We start from the raw sequence: 19,483 nt of genomic DNA, 5'->3' as shown, positions 1-19,483 counted from the left end.
ACCAAATTAATTAATTCAGTCACTACTGAGTCCCTGACACCCCAGGCTGGCCCCACCCCAGGAGCTTATCCTCTGATCATGCCCAGGTCCTTATGCATTGGCCCTGAATAGATGGATTAGTTTCAGAGACTAAAGTAAGCCATTTTTCCTCTCCTTTTGAAAAGGAGCCCACTGTAGGCAGGCCAGATGGTGCAGCCATAGTAATCACTGAGAACCCAGGTTCTGTTTCTAAGCTCTCCCATCCCCAGAGAGCAGGGCTTTCTGCCTCGTGATCCAAAATAACTGCTGGCACTCTGCAGTCACAGCTACACTCCAGCCAGCCAGAGAACAGAGGGAAGAAGGTGTCTCTCCTCACATCCTAATGGCCAGGCTTAGTTACACAGCCACACGTCACAAAACATTTCCTGGGCTTCTTCCTCCTCAGGGACTTCCATGCTGTTTCCTAAGCCTGAGGAGTCACCTGGGGTCCCGGGTGAATGCTGCTCCCTGCAGCTGAATGCCCTTCCCACTGTAGGAATTTAGCTCACCCGGGCAAGCTGAGGCCCTCCTCACTTTGTTGGAAGTGGGCAGGGCAGGGAGCCCAGTTGTGAGGCCAGCCAGCCCAGCCAGTGCCTTCCCAAGCACAGCTCAGCCTTCAGGACCCAGTCTTGGGCCAGCCATTTGTCTTTCTGCGTAAGGCCCCCCACCCAACCTCTCCAGCCGGCCCAGTCACCTGGACCTCAAATGTCACTGTGTGATCAGTGAGGGGCTTGGTCAGCCTGTGCTCACCTAAGAGCGCCTATTCTGGTGTTTTGCCAAGAACTGTATGAGCTACGGGCTTGGCACTGAGAGTCCCGAGGCGCAAGGGGCTGGGGGGAGGGGTGGGACCTGGCCACGGCTGCGCGTACCCAGCCACTGATCACTGAGGTCATGGGGCCACTCTCTGGACCTAGGTATTTTTAGAAGCAGAATCAGTTGACCACAGCTGCTCTGTGGACATGTTACCGAAGAAGGGTTAGCCTTACACAGACATTTTCTACAGTGCGTTTGGAGAGGGGCTCCCCAGCCTGCCACTGCCAGCTCAGCACTTGGTGATCTAGGTGTTTCCTGCAGGGACTTGTCAGGAGTGCCATGCTCTTGGGCCCTGTGGGGCCTGCTCTTGCAACACTGGGTATGGTGTGGGGACGGAAATCATGGCCAGAGCCAGTGGAGAATCCGTTCACTCGCAGGCTCCCGGTAACTCTTGTCCTGCCTGGAACTGGCTCATCTCCCCCAGCCATCCTCCTACTGCCCATGCCAGCACTTGCCTCTCCCTCCCTCCCACTCTGCCACCTCTCCCTTCAGTCTGCACTGCTCACCCAGCCAGGCCCTGTTAATGATGCACATGAGAATCCTGGTTCAGAGAGGAGAGATTACCCAGCTGACAGCCAGCCAGGCGCCCACCCGGGGGAGCCGCACCTGCAGGCCTCTTCCTGTCACAGGAAGGAGGAGGAGGCAGCCAGCCCCACATAGGGCAATCATGGAGAATCAGAGCTAAAATCTGACTTGCATTTTGTAAGGCAATCAATCCTCCATCTGGATTCGGTGCTGGGTCATCTTACTGTGTGAGCTGCATTCCCCAGAGCTGCCCTCCTGCACATGCAGCCCTTTCCAAGGCCAGCAGGCCAACGGGAACAGCAGGACCAGACTGTGGGAGCCACCAGGCCATGCACCCTGGGGTTACCAGCACCTGGCTTAGTGTCGGCAGAGAGCAGTTCTGATGGGGTTAGCTCAGTGAGCTAATCACAGCAGGTCAGGCCACAGCTCCTGGCTCTGGCCACCCCTGAACCCATAACATGGACCCAGGCCCCAGTGAGGGAGCCAGCCATAGGCCCTGGGGTGAGACCGTAAACAGAGCAAGCAGGGCTCCCGGCATACCAGCCCCAGCCAGCCCACAAGCTAAGTCTGGAGTGCTGCAGTCAGCTCCCACCTACCTGGGCAGGTTCTTTGGAGTCCTCCCTCTGAATTCCCAGGTACCTCTTAGTGTGGTTGTGAAGCACTAATCCTCCAGATCCTGACCTCACCATGTGGCCTCTGTCCTCATGAAGGGGGATTCCTGGGCCCTGGGAGGGCTAATGTGACAGGGCAGCAGGGGGTGTGAGTACCCCTCATGGAGCTTCCCTGGCCACTCTGGGACCCCCTGAGTCAACCAAGGTGGGAGAAAGTGGCCGGTCCTCCAGAGCATTAGTCTTCTCCCTTGACTATGTATCCAGAAGTAATACAGCAGGTCTTTTTTTTTTTTTTTAAATACTTTGTAATTCTGACGGTAAATAACAGTGCCCTCACCCACATAAGGGAGCTACAGTTCTGTTGGCACTGGCTAGAAAAATCTGCCTTTATTTCATGGTCTGGGTTTAGAGACTGGTGGGTTGGGCCCTCGTTCACAAAAGCCCTGCCGTGGGAGCCAGCAGCTCAGGAAGGAGGTGAGCGTGCCACTCCGAGACATCAGCCAGCTGGCATTTTGTCATAGAGGACGAACAGCACAAACCTGACCCTTTGCAACGGCACCCCATTCCAGAGAGCAGAGTTGTTACTTTATTTCAGTTATTTAAATAACAGTGCACTCATTGCTGACAACACAGAAACGTGTAAAGACAGTGTTAAAGGAACCTACTTGGACATGTGGGTGTTGCCTAGACTTCCAACATTGTTGTAAGTTTGAAAATTTTACACTGAAATGTTAGAGTCCATAATCTCACCATCCTCAGGCAGCCACCTAATCGTGCTCTTCTTCCCTGCCGAGTGGTGATCACAGAGTGCTGTTTTGGGAGGGCACGGGCTCGTCCACACATCCTCGGCTATAGACATCTCTGCTGTGTGTCTACCATCCCCTCCCTGCCTGGCTTCCATGCCTCCTGCGGGAGCTAACACTCTATCAGCTTTCTGCAGCGACTTTGCTGCCCCGCCCCCCAGCCCTTCTCATTAGGGCAGACTCCTGCAAGCTGATGCCCACTTGGCCCTTCCCCCAGCCACAGAATCCTGTACATCCCCTCCACCCTCCCCACCCTCAGCTCCAGGCTTCTCTCTGCCTGAGCCGGGTTTCAAGTCTGGTTTCTGGTCAGAGCCCTGGGCTGCCAGAGGAGAGTCAGGAGTGGTTGTGTTCAGATCAGACCCATACTCTCGGGGCAGAGAAGGGAAAATGAAGCATCCTCTGGCCACTGGTGTGAGGGGCAGGAGGTGGGTGCTTCTGGGACAGCAATGTCCAGTTACACAGTACAGGTGTGGGCTCTGGCCTTGGACCTGTCACCTCGCCTCATGAACCCAGGTTTCACATAAGTGATAAAGTTTGAGCTATACCGAGTCAGGGTTGTGGACTACTTGCCTGATGCCCACAGGCAGGTGGCAGGAGGGAGAGGGCCTCCTGAGGACAGAGCGAGAGGGTGCCACCTCCCTGATCCCAGCGCAGGAGCAGAGCAGGAGCCTCCTGTTAGCTGCCCACCCACCTGCCCCCCACCCTCTCCTCCAGGAAGGAACTCAAAGCTCATTTGCTGCATTTTGCAGAACTTTCCCAGAGTGTCTGTGTGTTGTCAACAAAGCAGGGTTCCAGGGCTACAGTTGTCCCATAAAAACTCACACTTAAGACTCTGGAGCTGACCACTGCCTGACAGCAGTGTTAGGACCCAAGAACAAGGCACATTCCTTGCCCTCTAGAATCTTGCGTGACTGTGGGGCGTGCTAAACCAGTGCACACAAAAATGTCAGAGCAGCTAGGTTCACAGAAAGCATTACAACTAACGTAATGAACTCAAGAATGCATGATACAGGCGATAAGCCCTGCAGGGTGTCAGGAGTGATCGCAGGCGTGCGGACTAGAATTATTTCACAGCACAAAATGTCTTTGAAGTCCCATGACTTATTTTTGAAATCTATGTGGATGCTGCACTGTGTGCCCTTTCCCTTTGGAACTCATTCTCCTGTGGAATGAACAAGACCCTTCTTGGTCTGGCCCTGCCTGCCCCTTGAGCCTCCATTGCCCTTCCCTCTGGTCGGGACAGGCTGTGCCCCCACCCTCTCTGAGAAGCCTCCCTGCCCCTCCCACTGCCCTTGTTGACCCCACCCCACCCAGCCCAGAGCGCTAGAACACTGAATAACTGCGAGCCTGGGACTCTTCCTCTGTGAAAGGCGAGAAGCGCCTGCCCCCAGGCTGTGCCTGGCATGCTGTGAGCCTGTAACCTTGGCTGCTGTCGCTGCTGGGAGGGACCTGGGGGCGTTGCCAGTTTGTGTCCTGTGCCAAGCCAGGGCACTGACCAGATGAGTGGTGCTGAGCACCCGCTGGTGGCGAGGGGAGATGTAGCAGGGCCTGGTCACCACCCCTCCGGTCCCTGTGTGCTCCCTGTTCAGGAGTAATGGTGCTGTCAGCCCTGCTCTGTAGCCACAGGCAGGACAGTCTGGTTGGGACGTGCTCTGGGTGATCCTGGGCCTGTCCTAGGGCACAGCAGAGACCTGTTTTAGAGGTCAGGTCCCATGGCCACCCACTTTAGCTAGGATATAGTGTAGGGCTCTGCTCAGAGAAGGTACCAGAAGCTTGCCACCCCAACAGAGCCTAACTTGCCAGCCAAGTCACTAGAGTCTTCACATTGGGATTGACCCCACTGAAGAGCCCCGGGAGTGGTGCTGACCCTGTTTGCACCTCAAGACCCCCCTGGATGGGAAGCCAGACACCAACTGGATGTTCCAGCTTGGTAGAAGTGGTGGTTCCCTCCTAGAGGTCATGGAGCAGCTAGCTCATTAATGTGTGCTTAGTTCACAAGCCAAAAGCAGCCCCTGCTAGCCTGGAAAACTAGCCACCATCACCATCCCCAGAGGTGATGTCCATGGGGGATCCTCCACAGACCTCTCCCTACTCACTGTAGGAGCGTTAGCAAGTAGGAAGGGGAAGTGAGAGGGGCACGAAGGAAGGGCGAAGGGCAGTAAACCCCTAGAGTTGGAGGCACTGGCGGTGGGAGGGGGGGATGTTGCAGGCAGAGGGAGCATGGGGGCAAGATGGAAGGGACTGGAGTACTTTGGGGAACCAAGACTCCCGGTTTGGCAAGAATGTCCGTTTACCTGCAAGGCCTGCTGGCACGAATCTTGGTTTTGTTTGTAAAACTTTTTTAAACTTACTTATCACAAAGTGTTTTCTAAACTTACAAAAGAATTTGCATAACGTACATAAGAAATAAAACATAAACACCTACACCCCCATCGCCTGCCTTAAGAGTGAGGGCGCCATCCACATGACAGAAGCCACCATGAACTGGTGCCACCCCAGCGACCCTCCTGCCCCAGTACACACCACTGCTGACTTCTGCCTTGAATTTTCATGTGTGTCCCCTCATTGCCTTTTTTCTTTTTTTAACTGACATTGATATCTACATATGTATCAGTCAGTAGTATTTTCTTTGGTTGTGTTTATATTTGGAAACTCTAAACAGTATCATCATACTTTATTACATTTTCTTTATTTGCTTTTTCTCTGCAACATCTTATTTCTCAAATTCACCCGAGTTGTCGTAACTATAGTCTGTTCTGTTCATTTATTACTGAGCCGCACTCTGTTGGAAGAATATCACAGTTTATGTTCACATGCCACTGCAGCAGACGTGTGAGGCTGTCAGCAACGGTGCGGCCATGGGTGGTCTTGTCCATGTCTTTAGTGCACTTGAACAGGGTTTCCTTGGGTTGTACGCCTGTGAGAGGAGTCTTGGGTCACAGCTTTCCAGTGAAGACACTCCGGAACAACTGTCCCCGACTCACGTCCCATGAGCAGTTGGAAGTTGGCATTGCCCCACCTCTGTGTTGCCTGTCTAAGTCACATTGTAGCTCACTGTGTCATTTCCTCCGTGACTAAGGAAGGAGAGCATCCTTCCATATGCTTCTTTGGCCAGTTTCCTCATTGTTGTATTTTTCATGTTTTTGGTTAAAACAGTTTATATACACACTTCAAGACAAATAGTTCCAAGAGGCTTATAGTAAAAACCAACAGATCTGCTTTTCCTTTCCAACCTCCCCAAATTACCACTTATGGCTCTTTTCAGTGTTCTTCATGTATTTACTTCTGTATTTCTAAATAATTTATAGTGTTATTTCTTGATTTATTGATTTAAATGTTGTGTATTTGCTTTCTGTTTGGGTAGATGAAGATTAAATGTTCTTAAGCCCTTGCACATCCTCCAAGTAGAGTAAAAATCTCAAGTTTTTATTAAATCAATAGTCAGTATTTACATTATAATGTCTCTAAAAGCACTGTTTACTTCTGATTTTAGTAGAATACTTTCTTTTTCATATTACTTCCTGCTTTTCCTGGAATTAATAATTGCCCAATCTTTTTTTTTTTTAACTTGCATTGTTTTCTGTGTTCATAGACGTAATTTTTTCCAAGTGATTCCAAAGATCTGCTGTTTACCTACCATTCGTTTTTTTTCCACAAATGCTCTGTTGCATCAGGTAATCTGTTCAGGCCCCGTTTTTCCTGGAACCCCTTCTCCTCGAGGCCCAGCAGGATGTGCGGTTGACACCCTCCACCTCTCTCCTGGTTTGGAGCTCCTGTCTCCCATGCTTTTGTTGTTGTTGTTGTTGTTGTTTACTAAATGAGATTCGTAGTCCAATATCTTCCTAAAACAAGATTCATGGAAAATAAATGTCCTGAATCTTTGCATGTCTACATTGTCTCCACTCTGCCCTCACATCTGCTGGATAGTTTGGTGGGATCTGACATGTCGCTGGTCATTTTCTCTCAGCATCTAGAAGCCAGTGCTCCATTGATTTTTAGCATATGATGTTGCTGCGGAGAAGTTGGGTCTCCCGACAGCCAGTCCTCTGCAGGTATTCTGTTCTTCTGTCCAGGTGCTGCATGGGCCATCTCTGTAATCCTGGGTCTGGTCCCCACATTCACTTGCTGGGCACTTGGCCATTTCAGGCTAAATGAACCATATACTGCAGTTCTCATTATTTCCTCCTCTCCTCTGCTTCCTCATTCCCCTTTTTTTTTGGAAACCTTGTTGGTTGGCACTTGGGCCATCTGAATGGATGAGCTCCATTCAGTTCATCTGAATGGATGAGTTCCTGCTGGAGAGTGATAAGCAGAAAGCCCCCTGTTTTATGGGGGACCCCAGATGTCCCGTGCAGGAAGAACTTTGGGACAGAGACCCTCCAGTTCCCCATGAGGTGGGGCTAGGGCAGGGATTAGGTTAGCCTGGTGGCAGCTGTCTGGGCACGGAAGGGCAGGTGCTGGGGACACCACTGAGGGTGCAGACTGTGTTGTTTGGCCCCTGCCTAGTTCCTCATATCCCTGAGCCGTGAGCCCCTCGGCACCTTCACAGAGTGTACATTAGGTCACATCTTGTGGGGTGTGGTCGGTGATCAGGGGGTTCTTCTACCCCCACACCACACCCTGCCTTCTGTTCACTTCTTGTCAATGCCTTCATACCTTCTTTTCATCGGACAGTAAACCAGAACATAAACAGCCAGTGTGTCTGGTAATGTGTGTAATGGACAGACAGGGCAGAGTAGGGGAGTTGGGAGCAGGCCAGGGTACAGGCCTATGGGCAGGGCTGTCTGCAGTGTCATGGTAGCAGCCAGGGTGAGGGCCAGGGTGGGCAAGGTGGAGGTGGGCGTCAGGCTCATGAGTTCCTGAGGAGGCTGACAGGCCCCGGGTGTGTGTATCTGCTGCAGCGGCTCCCACACTGTCCAGACAAGAGCTGGGTAGTAGCCAGCCCCTCGAACAGGCTCCAGAATCTGCCTGAGCCCTTTTTCTCCACCACAGGCTATGCCTGGGGGACAGAAATGGGGGCGGGGGGGTGCCCAGGCCATGGCAATGTCCTGCACAGAGAAGACACCACATGTTCCATCCTGATACCCTTCCCAGTCACCCTAGCATGGGTGAGCCCCACTTGTACCAGCTGGGCCAGGAGAGAAGCCATTCCTCTTAGCACCCATGTGGAACACAGGGCTGTGAGATCAGCATCAGCTCAAGGGGCCCAGGGGAGTCAGCTTCTCAGGCCTCACCACAGAGCATGAACAGGAAGCTCTGAGGACCAGAAGACTCATCTGCATCTCCTGGAGCCTGCCAGATACACCAGCAGTGACTGTACCCTTAGAGACCCCTCAGCGATCCCAACACCCAGGCCTCTCTGACAGACAGAACGAGCGCAGCTGTCTAACCAGGCCCAGGCAGCTCACACCACGGGCTCTGAGGAGGCAGCCTGGACTCGTCCTGCCTCAAGACCTGCTATGTGACCCTGGGCAAGCCCTACACCCTCCTGGGCTGTGAGCAGAGGGACTGGACAGGTGGGTGGGCAGGCCTCCGATCAGCCTTGGCTGTCCAGATGGCAGCTATAGGTCACTGAGTGAACGTTACCTCTCTGGCTAACATGTCAGAGAGATTAATGGCCAAGGATTTCAGGGGTATCCATACCCGGCCTCCCCAGGACCTGCAGGCACCAGCTGTGACAGGGCTGAGAGTCCTGGTCCCATCACAGGGACCGGTGAGGGTCTGGGAGCAGCTGGGGCTCCCCCAAGCCCACCCCCGTGGTGGGATGGAGGGCAGTGCTGACACAGGACCCCAGGCTGAAGGCTGAGGGCACACTCGGGGAAGGGTACTGGTGCTCTGTGTGCACAGTGTGTTCTTGCCCTCAGAGGTCATCTTTGGGGCCATGTTGAGCCCCCAGCTGGCCTTGGCTGGGGCCAAGTGGGCATGCCTCTGTGTCAGTGGACACCTCAAACTCTATGCTTTTCTGTGTCCAGGAGGAACTACCACACTGGCCCATTTCCATATGAGGAGTCAGGGTCCCACAGAATGGGAGGAGGTCCAAGTAGCCCTCAGCCTCCCAAAGAGGCCTAAGGACACCTGTGAGATCCCTCTGGGACACCTGTGAGAGCAGTGGATGCATTTCTTTATATGCATGTTTCTGGGTGTGTCCCTGTGTTTATTGCTTTGTGTCTGCTTGTCTGTCTTGTCCTCTTCAGAAGCACTTCTCATGGTCAGGCTTTATAAATGTCTTATACTTCATTCCTACAAAGTTGACACCTGAATGAACTGACCTTTCTTGTCCTGGCCACTCACCCCACCCTACTGCCAAAGCCATTGGGGACCTCCAGGCAACTGCTTAACCTCCCGGGCTTGGTTTCATCCACTAGGGGCTGAAGGTGCTACGTGAGGTGACCTCCTTGAGGCACATTCTGTCTTCAATCCTTGGATCCATCTCGGTCTCAACCCTGGGGAGCCAGCTTAGCACACACACAGGAGCCAGCTTCCTTCCTGCCCACTCCCGCCCCTGAGGGAGGCTGTGGTCAAATGAGCTGAGAGGTCAGTGTTAAGTTCCTGCTGTGACAGAGGCCCAAGGGGGAGCCCTGTCTACCTCATGGCTTCCCTGGGAGGTGGCACTGTCTGAGGTCTGTAGGATGAGCCAGAGTCAGCTGATGAAGCAGAGAGGGAAGAGGACACAGCTTAAAGCCCTGCAATTTCTCCCCAGGAGCCAGCAGGAGGGTTGGAAGGATGTGCAGTGGTCACAGAGGGTGCAGGTGGCCCTTTGTTCATCTTTCAAGGGCAGCAAGAATCACCATGGTGTGTTCCACAGGAGCTGGGGTCCAGTGTGGGGGTGCAGGGCTCCCCCCTGCAGGTGCTGGAACATAAGCTGCCTGCAGAGGCTGGAAGCCTAGGCTGGGGCACAGTATTGAGGGGGGTGGGGGGGGAAGGGGCGGAGGGTGCTTCCAGATCAAACAAGGACCTGAGCAGAGACCACAGACTAGAACCCAGGCTTCAGGGAGCAGGTGGGAGTCAGGATGCCCTTCCTGCTCTCCACTCCCTGCTGAGAAAGGGGTCCCTGATTCCCTCTGCCCAGGTGCTCTCTCTGCTGTCTGCCTTAGCCACCACCCCACTCCCGGTGGCACAGTCCCTGCCCTGCTCCTCCTCAGCAGTCTGCTTTGCAGGACCAGTCTTCGTCTGGCCCCCGCCCCCCAGCCACTGGCTAACTATCCCCCTGCCCAGGCTCTGCTTGGGGGTCCCAAGTTCCCTAATGAAGATGCCACCCTGCAGTTTTCTAGATGTCCCTCCCTCCATCTGAGGGGACATGTGGAGGTACCCCACTGCCTTTGCTTTTGCCAGTCGCCCTGCCAACCCCATGGCCCCCTGGGAGATGTGCAGTCAGATCAGCATGCTGCCAGCAGAGCCCCCGAGGTGCTCTATGCAGCTCCCCAAGGGGTTAGCGAGGGGGATGGTGGGTTAGTCGGGTGCCCCCGTTGGGCCTCAGTAAGGAGGGGTTCGTGTGCATGTGCTTCCGTGCTGCTGTCTGGAGGGGGGTAGGGGTGGGCATTCCTGGAGCTTCTCCCCCTGGATTGGTGTGTGGGGCCCAGGGGGCTCCTGCTGCCTGCCCCAGCCCTGGTTTGCCTTGGCCTGGGACGTCCCACCAGGCACAGGCTGCCAGTTCTGCCAGCCCTGGAGGAGACATTTCCAGGAAGAACCTCTGGGGCTGACCACCACACACCACACCTGTCACAGGAACATCTGGAAGCCCCCCTGCCCGCTATGTCTTGGTGACATCAGGCCAGTCATCATGCTAGACAGGGATGTGCCTGTTACACGGGGAGTCACTTCTCCAATGGTATGGATGCCCCTTGCATATAGCACAAGGAGGTGGCATCTTGAGGGATGCCTGACTTCCTGGGGTGGAGACAGTTCCTGGGAGACAAGATAATTATGAATTATGGGTCACCTGGGAGTCCCAGGTTGAGTGGTCTACTGGTGCCCACCCTCCACAGGAGCAGGTGTGCAGTGGGCCTGTGGGAGGCCCTGAGCAGGCCCACACATGCAGCCTGCTGCTGTGAGCACTTCCTTACGCCTCTGGTCCCCGGGAGCACGGGCTCCTGCAGGTCTGCCCCAGTGCAGGGCAAAGACAGGCTGTCCTTCCTAAGGAGGGAGCACACAGGAGGGTGGCCTTAGGGTCCAGGGGAAGCCCCTGGGCCAGGATTCAGGAGGCACTGAGACCAGGCACTGCAGGACCCTGCGATAGTCACACCTGGCAGACGTGACGGTGACCGTGGTGCCCTTTGCAGGTTGTGTCACATCTCAGCTCCCGGGCTTCCCATTCAGAAATCACCATTTGGAGAACTAAACGTAACGATTGGTATCAGAGGTGCCTGAGGCCCCACGATATGGACCCAAAGCAGTCAGATTTGGAGCTCCAGCCTCCTCCCTCCACCCCCAAATGGCCCCCAGATACTGCCCCCCCCCGCACTTGCGCCCTCATCTTACCCCCTGTCCCTATCTCATTACAGGAAGTTCTACTACATCACCCTGCTGCGAGACCCCGTGTCCCGCTACCTGAGTGAGTGGCGGCATGTGCAGCGGGGGGCCACCTGGAAGACGTCGCTGCACATGTGCGATGGGCGCACGCCCACGCCCGAAGAGCTGCCACCCTGCTATGAGGGCACGGACTGGTCGGGCTGCACGCTGCAGGAGTTCATGGACTGCCCCTACAACCTGGCCAACAACCGCCAGGTGCGCATGCTGGCCGACCTGAGCCTGGTGGGCTGCTACAACCTGTCCTTCATCCCCGAGGGCAAGCGGGCCCAGCTGCTGCTGGAGAGCGCCAAGAAGAATCTGCGGGGCATGGCCTTCTTCGGCCTGACAGAGTTCCAGCGCAAGACGCAGTACCTGTTCGAGCGGACGTTCAACCTCAAGTTCATCCGGCCCTTCATGCAGTACAACAGCACGCGGGCGGGCGGTGTGGAGGTGGACGAGGACACCATCCGGCGCATCGAGGAGCTTAATGACCTGGACGTGCAGCTCTACGACTATGCCAAGGACCTCTTCCAGCAGCGCTACCAGTACAAGCGGCAGCTGGAGCGCAGGGAGCAGCGCCTCAAGAGCCGGGAGGAGCGCCTGCTGCACCGCGCCAAGGAGGCGCTGCCGCGGGAGGACGCCGAGGAGCCGGGCCGCGTGCCCACCGAGGACTACATGAGCCACATCATCGAGAAGTGGTAGTGGTGGCCGGTCGTGGGGGGTGGCCCCGCGGGGGGGTGAGGTCAGACACACGGACTGACCCACCGGAACTCTGGTAGGAAGAGGGTCCCAGATGTGCTCACCAGAAGGTAGATGTGCTGAATGAGGGTCAGGGAGTGGGGACATGGTGGCCTGGCGGGGTCTGAGGAATCTGCCAGTGCAAACCACCGTCCCCACCCCCTGGCCAGAGGAAAGCGTGCCTGAGGGATGCCGCAGGCAGGCCTGCGCAGGCCAGGACTGTCCCTCCTCTCCTGGCCCCAGCTCACGCACGGCGGCCAGCCGAAGGTCTAAAAACAAGAAACAGCAGAGAGTGCAGATCGGACTTGGGCCAGGAGCGCGTCCCACACCCACTGTGCACACCTGCTGGCTCTCTGCTCTGCAGGCCAGCAGGGGCCCAACACCAGCTCCAGGCACCTTTCCGGGATCAGGCCACCCAGGCAGCCCCTTGGCCTCCAGTGGCCCCAGTGCCCCTGGGCCTGAGTGAAGCCCCTTCTCTGGGCACAAAGGCAGCCCCTTGAGGTGTCCTCAGGAATGGAGCTCCTAGCTCACACATCTTCATGGTCAGGGCCCACCCTGCCTGAAGCCGAGAAGACTCTGGCCTGCCCCTGGGAAGCCCACTCTCTCTCTGGCCCAAGGTCAAAACACACAGTCTGGCTTCTTGCTTTGGGTCAGGAGATCAAAGCACACCTCCTGGGGCCCTTCCCCCCCATTTTCCACAGTCCTCAGCCTAAGAAGGGCTGCAAGGAGATGGGCCCACATGCACTGTCCCCCTCTGTGGACAGAGAGTAAGAAAAGAGTGGGAAGGCTGTGTCCAAGGATGCTACCACCTGTGTCTATGTACCTCCCCACCCAAGCTGGCCTTTGGGCCACCAAGCCAGACCAGCTCAGGCAGAAAGTTTCCCCTGCTCCACTTACCATTCTGACCCTCTGAGATTTGGTAAGACTATCCCTGGCCCCAGGGTCATCACTTAGACATTTATTCGGGGCTCATGCCCCACTGTTCCCACAACCACATGTGCAGAAGTACAATCAAGCCTCCATTGGCTAGAACACAGCCAACTGTACCTGCTGCCCATGAATCATATCTTGGGGCCACAGTGGTTTGCTATGGCCAGGGAAGGGGACTCAGGCTTTCAGATTATCAGAGTTGGAAGAAATGGCTCTCAGTGGCTCCCTAGTACCCAGATACACAGCCCTTCCCACCCTGGCCTCTCCCTGCATTTCCCTTGGCCCAACCCCTGACCACAAGCAGGTCAGGCCCTGTTCTTGGCAGCCCTGCAGATTGGAGAAGCCATGTTCCATATCCATTGTAGACACTTCCCCCATGCCCTACCTGTCTTGTGCTCCAGGAGGCCAGGCCACTGTCTTCTCTGGGGGTGCTCTCCCCACATGAGGCCCTGGGTTCTGGGATCAAAATGTGTGTCCCACACCCAAGGTGGACGAGTGCCCTCTCTCTCCAGGTGAGGACCCACACGTGCCTGGGGGCTACAAGCCTCCCTCACGAGGGCAGTGAGGGCCACGGCCAGCCTGCTGAGGACAGCAGCCTCGAGGGCAGATTCTACCAGGAACCCTCCTCTCTGCCCCAGGTTCTCCTCAGCCACCCCAGAGGTGTGGAAGCAAGGAACCTTCAATAGCACAGGAAACACTACAGTGTTGTCAAATGAGAGGTACCCAGGAAGAAGTAGCTTTTAGTCTTTGCCTGCCTGGCAAAGGTTATGGTGCCCATACCTCCTGCTTCCTACACCAACCACTTCATCTTCTAGTCCAAGGGCAGTGGTTAGCAGGCTGGGATGGGCACCACACCTACCCAGGATCACCCCGCAGAGTGGGTGTGTCACGCTGAGCAGGCCAGTGCCCAAGTGGTGTAGTGGTTCTTTCAAGGGGTAGTGAAGGTCAGTATGGGGGGGATCTGTTCTGACACTCATCCTTTGGGGCAGTCATGCTCCAGGGAGGAGGGTGGGACGTGTTCATGAGACCTCTGGGGTCTTGGACAAGCATGTGGGGTGCTCGGGGCTTGCTGTAGCTTTCATCAGGAGGTGGTCAATTCCACCTCCTGGTGGAAAGCTCAGTCCCGTTCTGCCTGAACCCCTGGGCACCCGGCCCTCCTGAAGTCGGCTTCCTGTGTGTGCCCCCTTGAGTGTAGGATCTGTTTTGTACATATTGGAATGTTTTAACTTATGATCCGTTGTCCCAATTCACACGGAAACACGGGTCTCTCCTTGGTTTCTTTGCTGCATCTGGAAAGCGGTCCCGTGGGGGGCCAGCACCCAGGCCAAGGCGCCCAGAGACAGCACCAGGTGCCAGTGCCCCTCGGCCCCTCACGCCTCCAGTCCGGCACTTCTGCTCAGGCCACCTGCATTGAGGTGAAAGCTCCTCGTGCCTGTAGCGCCTCCTCCGACACCACCACCTTCCGGGGCTCCACTGAAGGGGTGCCCCACCCAGCGGCTCTGCACAGGGCTGAGGAAACAGAGGCAACACGCGGTGAGCAGACAACCCACTCCTCACACAGACCTGCAACATCTCCTCCTGGAGGAGGAAACAGGGACGGCAAAATTGTCCGAGCAATGAGTCTGTGACCTTTTTGGGAACTGGAAGTGTTTCACTTGAACCCAGGAGCGTTTAAAGCTTTATTTATTTATAGCTTCTTATTAAAAAAAAAGAAAAAAGTGTTGAGAAGAAATCTTTTGGTTATTCATACAAGAAAAACGAGTTGATGATGGAAAAGCAAGTCATAATCATCTAATTGTTTTTGTCTAGGTCAAGAATGAATGTTAGCAGATGAAATAAACCCTTGACAAGGAGCCTCGGGTGTGCTGTGGTCTGTGGTAACAGCCGTCCGCCCGGCATGGCGTGGCCAGACCTTCTGGGTTTGATTTTCAAAATGAGCATCCGAGTACAGGGATGGACGCGGGAGCGGGGGCTCCCTCAGGTGCAGGCAGCCAGGAAGAAAGGAGTTCACGCACTTTCTCCCTGAGGCAGCCCTTTGCAAAAGGAAGAGGTCAACCTGTCATCGCCACGAAGCAGGGGTTAGTGGTCCTTAATTGCAACACTTGAGAACAGGAGCCCAGCTTAAAGTGAGGCTGAGAAACGCAGACACCGTGTGCTTCTCAGTGACCTCTTCCTCCTTCACTTTTAACTTGGAAAGATTTGCAGATGACAAGGCAAAAGAACAGTTCATGGACACCCGTAAACACTTAGCCTAGATTTACCTAGGTCAACGTTTTGTCGCGTCTTCCTGTCCTGCACTCACACTTGCTCTCTCTGTACGCAAACACGTGCACACGAGTACACACAGATATGTGTGTATGCACTCACACATACACTCCGACACACACACATTTTTCTGAAATATTTGAAAATAAGTTGCAGTCTTCAGAATACTCAGGCATGTACATCCTAAGAATGACATTCTGCTATGAAACTCAACCCTTTATCATCTCCTCAAATTTAACATAAACACAGTAATCCGAGCTAACATACATTCCCTGTCTAAATTTCCTACTTGTGCCCACGATGTCCTCAGGTCTTATTTGTGAGCCGAGGACTGTGCGGTGCTCAGCTATCCTGCTTCTCCCATCTCCTTTCACCAAGCAGAGACCCAGCCTGCACCGCCCACCTGTTCCCTTTCTTAGCACTGACATTTTAACATAGGCCACTTGTCCCTTAAAATGTCTGCATCAGTCTGATGGTTCTCTCATGATCAGATTCAGCGGCACCTGAGTGGCTCAGTCGGTTGAGCGGCCCACTCTTGATTTCTGCTTAGAGTCCCAGGGTTGTGGGATCAAGCCCTGCATTGGGATCCACACTGAGCGTGGAGCCTGCTTGGGATTCTGTCTCTCTCTCTCTCTCTCTCTCTCTCTCTCTCTCTCTTTCCCTCTGCCCCTCCCCCTTGCTCTCTCATGAGCTCTCTCTTTCTCTCTAAAATAAAAACTAAAAAGATAAACATTTGGGCACAAATGCCACACAGGTGAGGTGGTTTTGGCCACCAGCCCTGATGGATTTTAGTTCTCTGATGAGACAGGGAGGGAGGGCCCTTGCCCAAGGTCTCAGTGTGACCACAGGGCTGATAAAAGGAGTCAGCTCATTGCCTTGCCTTCAGGAAAATGATCTGTTGTGGGGGCCAGCTGTTGCTGGACGGTGTTACAGCTGGGGGCCCTAGTGCACCGACCTTGCGTTTCCACAAGGGTCCTGGGGAGAGCCAGTAGCCTGTCAGTTCCCAGTGACTGTCACATGAAAAACCCTAGAAAGTGTACCTTGGAGCTAGTGGGCCTAAGGGGGGTCTCCTTTTCCTCCCCTGCCAGAATTTGTATCTGGACACTCCTACCTCGCCCTGTCCACATCGTCGTCGTCGGGGAAGAACTGGGGGAGGGGCGGGGAGGGGAGGCTGAGGCTTCCTCCCCCACAGCTGCCTGTAGAGAGGAGCCCCTGAACAACTGAGAGGTGGGACAGAAACCCAGGAGATGGGGGCACCACTAGTTCCCAGGGGGCAAAGTGGCTGCCACCTGCTTGCCAGAGCTTTCCCACGTGGGGGAGAGAGTGAGGGACAGACACGGGTAACCCTTAAAACCCCAACCTTCAGATCCAAACCCCAACCTTGCTGACCATCTGAATCCATGAGGGAGTGTCTCTTTGGTAACAGGGTCCCTGCTAGGGAAGCATTCTACACGGAACCCCAGTGTGGAAAGACCTGTACAGCAAGCCACACCCCTTCCCCCCCACACAGCTTGGAATTGGCCCTCCCTAAACGTTTCATCTGGAGTCTGCAGGCTGGCTCCCCATCCGGGAATACAGGATGGACATGTCCACTGTGCAATGTGGGGCCAGGGTCCTCATCAGACAAAGTCAGTCGTGGAAATACCTCCCCGCAAGGATGAGAGTTTTCATCTTTCTGTTTAAAGTTGGAGGCCCCCTTTCAAGCCTTCCTGAGCCTGAGGCTAGGGAGGCTCCTGGGCCCTGCCCTGCTCACCCCGTCCCTGCACTAGGCTGTAGCCCTGCCACTCCCACAAGTCCCACCGGGTCCTACCGGGCTCCTTCAGTCTCTGGGTTCCTGGGTTCAGAGCAGCCCCCCACCCCCTTGTGGCCAGCTACCACCCAACCCCATCCAGCCCACCGCTGCCTCCTCTGCTGTCCCCTTTTCACACACCCGCCATGACCAACAGCAGCCACTTCCTGGGGTGGGCCTGCTACTCACATGCTTTACCTGGATTCTCACCCCAAAACCTGGATTCTCACCCCAAAACCTCTGGCTAGAGCTCATCCTGCCCCAGGGCCTGCGTGCTTCCTCTTCTCTCTTCCTGGAGGAAAGTCATCCCTACTCACTCCGCCTGGTCATGGTTCCCTTTTCAGTGGCACAGGGAGAAGCCCATGTGCTCCCAGCCCCAAGTACACGGGCTCCCTGAGGGCTAAATCCAACCTAAGCTTAGGGATGGCAGCCCACAGCCCCCACCCAGGAGCATGGACCTCTAGACTAGGAGGCCGTCAGAGGGATCTGTATCCATTCGTGTCACGGGGACCCTTCCCTTTCTGGCTGACCAGCCCCCTCCCCACGAAATCCTCCTGCCTTAGTGCACCAGGGTGCGCACCCAGCCCCCTCAACATGGCCTAGCTTGAAGGGCTTCACCCTCCCGTGCCAGGAACCCCCCTGCTACAAGGAGCTGGCGCTGGGTCCCGTCCCCGCTGCTGCACCAGAGAACCTCTCAGGAGCACTGCGTGTTGTCAGATCAGAGTTGGGACTCCACCTGGCCCACTGACCTGCTGTCAGCCCTTCTCTGTGAAATGGCCCAGGCCAGGACACATCGCACACTAGGCCGTCATCCCCAGCTCCAGCTCTGACCTCAGACAAGGGGAGGGTGCACAGAGACCTGACCCTTCCCGCCACCAGCTCGGTCACACCCACCACACTGCCCACCAAAGAGCAAAGCCACAAGGGCTATAGCCTCTACTGTGGCCTGCTCTCTCCTTTCCCTTTCTTTCCCTAAAGGACCGTGACAATATTCCAGGTCCCTGCCCACCAGCCCCATCCATCCCCACCTGGTCAGCGCCGTCTTGTTTCCTGCTCCTAGAAGTTGGGTGAGTCACCCACCCTGCCTTCTCTACTTGCCAAACAAATACAAAGACCCTCCTGGTCCCATCCCTGCTGGACCCCTCACTTCCCTCCCTCCCCAGCACAGCCCACCCAGTCCTGGGGCCTTCTTGGCTGTGGCCCTAGGCTCTAAGTGGGACGAGGCTCCTGGGCAGGCCCAGAGGAGGAATTTGAATTTACACGGCACTGCCCACACCTTTCCCAAAACATGCTTTTTATAAAGAAATTGCTCACATCCTGACTTCAAGTCTCCATTCCCTCTGACATGGGTTTAATTTTTCTTAATTTGTCCATTCAAGCTAACAGTGTCTCTTGGTTAGAACCAGCATGTTATGGCTCTCCCTGTCCCCCCTCTGCTTCCCCTCCTCTCTGGGTGCCCAGAGGACACTCCTATCCCCAAGTGATGAGTGACAGGGTGCTCACACAGGCTCCCCCTCCACTGTCCCCCAGCTACCTTGTCAAGAGGGCCAGCAGGCCCTGGTCAGGACCAGCCAGCCTCTTTCCTCGCCAGCTCCACTGCAGGGTGGCCAGGGTGGTCAGGACACAGGATCTAGCCTCATGTCTTAGGTGAGGCACAGAGACCCCTCCCGAGAGCCAGTGTGTCCCCTCTGGTGATCTGCTGATGAACCCCCCTCAGTTCTCCCAGCACTGTCACCCCACTCTCCAGCCCCCACCTGTGCTGCAGGGACCCCCATCCCCACAGCAGGCAGGAGTTCTTAACCACCATCCCCACCCCCAACAGACAGGTTACCCTCCCAGCAGCCACAGGAAGCCTGCTTTTCTGTCTAAATTTGCCACACAGCCATTTCTACTCCCTTGCAGCAGCCCCCTCTTGCAAATGCATGGCTCTGAGGTCCCAAGCAGGCTGGCCATGGTCCCCCTTTCTGCTTCGCTCTCAGCCCATCCACTATGTTTCCAGTGCCTGACCCAGCAAAGGCCGTGAACACAGAGCGCTGCGACCTAGGGTGCCTTCCCCCTCCTCTCTTCCTGAGGCGCCTCACCCCAGTGCCCCCAGCAGCTTTCCACCCTCCCTTCTAATGGGCTTGTCCTCACCAGCCCTGTCTTCCCACCCCCTTCTATAGCTCATCAAAACCCTAGAGACTTCTCAGTGAAAGGAAGCCTAGGGAAAGAAGCCACTTTTCTTTCTCAAACATAAAGCCAAGCATTCAAAACGCAGCCTCTCTAAGACTCGAGGGAGCCGGCCTGGAGCCTTGCGGCTGGGACTCAGCAGTCTGCTTTGTTCTGGGTGGTGCCCGCCTTCCCCAGGAGCCAGGAGGCAGGATTCAGCCCGGAGCTCCAGACAACATGGTTTGTGAGGAGCCCAACACATGAGCCCAAGAGATCCACAGTGGCACTGTCTCCAGGGAGAGGCCTGGAGAGGCCTGGAGAGGCCTAGCTATCTC

The 19,483-nt window shown here is 55.5% G+C and overlaps 1 protein-coding gene across 1 annotated transcript in view; it reads left to right on the top strand.

Moving 5' to 3' along the window:
• The window catches only part of HS6ST1 (heparan sulfate 6-O-sulfotransferase 1), a 46,278-nt gene extending 31,479 nt beyond the window's left edge, over positions 1-14,799 (top strand). The window contains exon 2 of the mRNA XM_058715672.1: positions 11,272-14,799. Within this exon, the coding sequence (XP_058571655.1) occupies positions 11,272-11,980 (709 nt within the window). The 3' untranslated portion in view covers positions 11,981-14,799. The remainder of the gene's footprint in view (positions 1-11,271) is intronic.
• Positions 14,800-19,483: the final 4,684 nt, after the last annotated feature.

Source organism: Neofelis nebulosa, chromosome 2 (genome assembly GCF_028018385.1).
Source record: "Neofelis nebulosa isolate mNeoNeb1 chromosome 2, mNeoNeb1.pri, whole genome shotgun sequence".
Classification (NCBI taxonomy): domain Eukaryota; kingdom Metazoa; phylum Chordata; class Mammalia; order Carnivora; family Felidae; genus Neofelis; species Neofelis nebulosa.
This window is presented reverse-complemented; position numbering and strand designations above follow the sequence as displayed.